The sequence below is a fragment of the Eucyclogobius newberryi genome, unplaced genomic scaffold (assembly GCF_026437365.1).
Source record: "Eucyclogobius newberryi isolate DKJ021-1_F unplaced genomic scaffold, fEucNew1.0.hap1 SCAF_19, whole genome shotgun sequence".
Lineage (NCBI taxonomy): Eukaryota > Metazoa > Chordata > Actinopteri > Gobiiformes > Gobiidae > Eucyclogobius > Eucyclogobius newberryi.
Genome location: NW_027315823.1, coordinates 23,549,353 through 23,553,397, shown reverse-complemented (window position 1 = coordinate 23,553,397; position 4,045 = coordinate 23,549,353). Strand labels below are relative to the sequence as shown.

The 4,045-nt window shown below is 35.1% G+C and overlaps 1 protein-coding gene across 1 annotated transcript in view; it reads left to right on the top strand.

Moving 5' to 3' along the window:
• Window positions 1–1,228: 1,228 nt before the first annotated feature.
• rad18 (RAD18 E3 ubiquitin protein ligase) overlaps window positions 1,229–4,045 on the top strand; it is a 32,248-nt gene continuing 29,431 nt past the window's right edge. Inside the window, exons 1-4 of the mRNA XM_072452225.1 lie at window positions 1,229–1,386; window positions 2,076–2,154; window positions 2,230–2,291; window positions 2,366–2,436. Of these exons, the coding sequence (XP_072308326.1) occupies window positions 1,336–1,386; window positions 2,076–2,154; window positions 2,230–2,291; window positions 2,366–2,436 (263 nt within the window). The 5' untranslated portion in view covers window positions 1,229–1,335. The remainder of the gene's footprint in view (window positions 1,387–2,075; window positions 2,155–2,229; window positions 2,292–2,365; window positions 2,437–4,045) is intronic.

The window sequence follows — 4,045 nt, the reverse complement described above, 5'->3', positions numbered from 1 at the left end:
AACGGTGAAACAGGTATATCATATGGCATTCTGACATAAATTACCCCGTGCACTGCCTCTATATACAAGAGTGTGTTCCTTGATTCTTCTACTCAGTTGAACTTGAACAGCAGGGCACAAATAGGCAGGCCTGAAGCGTGACACTGGCCATATGTTTCCATATCACTTTGCAGCTTTTTTATTCACAAGAACATTTTAATTAACAACAGTCATTACAAACTGTCAAAACACTTCAAAATGTTGCCCATCTTGCTGGAAAACTAGCATTATAGCTGAATCCAATGGTATGTAAACCTGGGGGCATATCACTCTTCTCATGCACAACTAGCGCAAACATGAATGAAAATGAGCACAACAGTGCATTGCTGCTAAATTTCTTTAATTAGAGGAGGGTTGTCGGGGAAGATGTTGTAAAAAATGAATATTTGTAAAGATAACAAGAAAATATCACAACCACCAAGAAAAAATACTCTGCACCAGTGATTTTTGCAGCCTATATTTTATTTTATAGAACAGAGACTATTTTGCACATCTCTATAAAAGTTGCAATAGTTTTGTATTGCCAAGGTTCAACTGAATTTATCAAGCACATTTTTCTTAATATTTATTTGTAGTTTTTGCTGTATACATTGTGGTTGGTTGTCATTTCTGTTCTCGGTATACAAATATTTTACCTTACTATATATTGAACTGAAAGTACCTCAAATAATGACATGTTCCTTGACACAATAATTCATAGTTCATGCAAAATCTGAAAACAGTACGTTTTTAATGGCTATAAAAGCTCGAAGTATGCCTGTAGCTTCCTCATTGGATTCACAGCAGTGTATTGGACTCAATTAACAAGACACCATGCACATCTCACTCGCATTTAATGAGGAAAAAATGCATACTCTACAATTGTATTACATTTTGCAACTTATTATTGAGCTAACTAAGCCTATTAGAAATAATAAGGTTTGAGGACATTTCTACACTTAGAGTGACCTTAGGCAACTACACACTTTTAACGTGTAAAAGATGTCGAAAGAAATTAGATCAAGTAATGCATCACTCCACAAACATGAAGTAATTAAAACTGTTGTTAGGGCATATTACTGAATATTTTCCCGGTAGGTTCGATGGGTCACACATAAAGAAGAAAATATTTAATAAAATAATTGAATCATGGATCTATTAAAATTAACGAATCAAACCCACTTACTTTTGGCGGAAATGACGTCATGACGAAGAACCGGATACATCCGAATTCGTTTTAGCGCGATAAATTAACTTTTCCTAACTATTCCTTTTCTTTATACATACAGTTTCTGATCAAACTGATCGTTGGCAGACATGTCGCTTCATGTTGAAACTGACTTGTCACCATGTTTGGCACCTCTCAAAGTAAGTATCGGCATTTGTATTACGCTTTTTTTTGTCTTCATGCTAACATCATGAGTGTCAATGTTATTGTATGTTAATGTTATGCCTTGGTTAACGCTAACTATTGTTGTAACGCGAACATTTCGACGACAGCTGACTCTTAAGTTAACATGCGTTTTACTATTCTACTGAGCATGTGTATTTTGGAGAAAATCCAATAACCCACGGCCGGAGCAAATGTGTATTTATAATTTATAAGCTAAGTAGCATGCTCACGTTGACGTTTGCGTTATGTCATGGGCTTATGTCTATCATCACAAGCAAGGGTCATTAGGATAATAACGTAATAATAATGTTTTGTTATGCATGCAAGTAATGTTTACGAGGTTATGAATATTGCACGAATCGCGTAACTTTAAAATGAGACCGCCGGGGCGGTGTCGTGTATTTTACATATCTAATGTTACTTTTATTATTGTGTATACGATAGAAGTCAGATGGTGCAATGCTTTATGTAAGCTACTGGGTTAACGTGAAACTAGATCATAACATCAGATTCACAACCCCTAATGTCATGTGTGTGGTGGAGTAAGTCAAATATAATAGTGTCTATAGTTTATGCTCATGTAGTATCTTGACCCAAAGCATTATTTTATAAGCAAATACGCTGCATTGAGCTTGCCTAACTAGTTATTTTTTTGTTTTACCAGGATATTGAGACTATGCTGCAATGTCCCATTTGCTTTGACTTTCTAAATATTACAATGATGACAAAATGTTCTCACAACTGTAAGTAATGCAAATATACATAGCTTATTTTTAATTTGTCAGTAAAACATGCCTTAATTTTGTATCTTCTTATAGTTTGTTCACTGTGCATCAGGAAATTTCTTTCATACAAACTGCTGTGTCCAGTTTGCAACATGGTGAATATGACAAAGTTTATAAATAAATTGAACACATCAATATATTGCACATACTGACATTTTATATGTTTCAGGAAACAATAGAACAGGACTTGAGGAACAACCGTTTATTAGACAATTTGGTCTCAAGCTTTCAAACTGCAAGGTATTTGAACATATTATTGTCTTAATTTTGAGTGTTTTCTTTTACAATAGCTTGCTACAGAAGAATAGTGCTTTACTCTGTACTCTATAAAACCCTTATCCCTTTCCTGCCTCTGCAATTAGTTATGTTATTATAGGCTTAGAAAAGAAAAGGTATAGCTTTGTTTGAAATTTTCTGGAGATTTACTGTAAGTATCAACAACGGTACTGTTGTCCAGCAACACTGAAGCATTTGTCATTGGGCTTTATTGTTTTCTTCTTTAAAAGATTTGCTTAAATGAAATGGGGATTTTGTTTTCATCAGTGCAGGGCATGCATGTGTCTTACATGGCATGTTGGGCCTTTGCATCCCAAGGGCTAATTTCTTTTTAAATCTGTCTGTATGAAGAAGCCACTGCTTTAGACATTTCCTGTTCACCTGCATTTTCCCAGGATTGCTTTTTATGTGAATGTGACTTACAATCTTGAATCCATTTTAAAGATATAAGTGAAATATTATTGCCTTATGAAGTTGTTAGAAGAATGGTAATTATTGTGGGTGTACCCAATGCAAACAAACGTATAAGCTCTGCATCATGAAATGTCATAGCAGCCCCCGGGCTCTGACTATGAAACCCTTAATGCTCTAAGCCATTCTAATCCTCAACACCATTAGTTTTGTGTCTTTGTCTCTTTTCTATGTGTTACATTTTAGACTAAAAGTGTTTGTTATTCTGTCTCTGTGTTGGAGAAAAATAAGTGAACAAGATTGACACAGTTGCCCTGGCAGTTGTCAAAAGAGAGTGTTGCCTTGACAATGTGAATTAGGGAGGTCTAGTTTCTGATTGAGCGCCAAAGGGTGTCTTCTAAAACCATACTTTCTGCCCTTGATTGTCCTAGTTGTACTGCATGGCATAGGAATATAAACCAAAATACTAGAGCTGGTGATTACAAGTCACAAAGACTCTTTTTTTTAAAATTGATGGATTAATTAAGACTTTAATGGATTTTCAGAATCAGAATCAGAATAGGTGTTTATTGCCATTTGTCGATAAACAAAATTAGGACATAGGAACTTGTCCTGGTGATTCGGTGCAACACAAACAACAAAACAATTTTAAATTGTTGGACTAAAAGAAATAATCTGAAATGTAATGTTGCCTTTTTAATTTAAAATGTTCATATCGCTATGGCCAAGAAGAAAAAAATTGTGTTTCCGGTAAACCCGACCGACCTGGATTTCAAAATAATGAAAACCATTTTATCGCATATTTACTGGCACTTTTCCTACGGTTGGACTAGTACAGATGTAGAGAACTATTTTATTCATTATCCGATTACCAATACGGCCACACCAATGTGAAGCGCTCACTTCTGAGAAAAGAAAACTGTCTGCAAAACCTGTGCAAGGATTTTAAAATATATTTAAAAAAATGTTGCCGGAAACACACACATTTTTTCTGGCCTAATGTCTTTAATTACTGCACTGCTCTTATTATGTTGCCCAACAACTTTTGTGGTAAAATCACCTGTTTTAGAAGCTTTAGGAGCACTCTGAATGGAATCCTACTATTGCAAATCTAAGTGCAATCACAATGCTTGTCAGTAACTCATCCCTGTGCATACTTTGC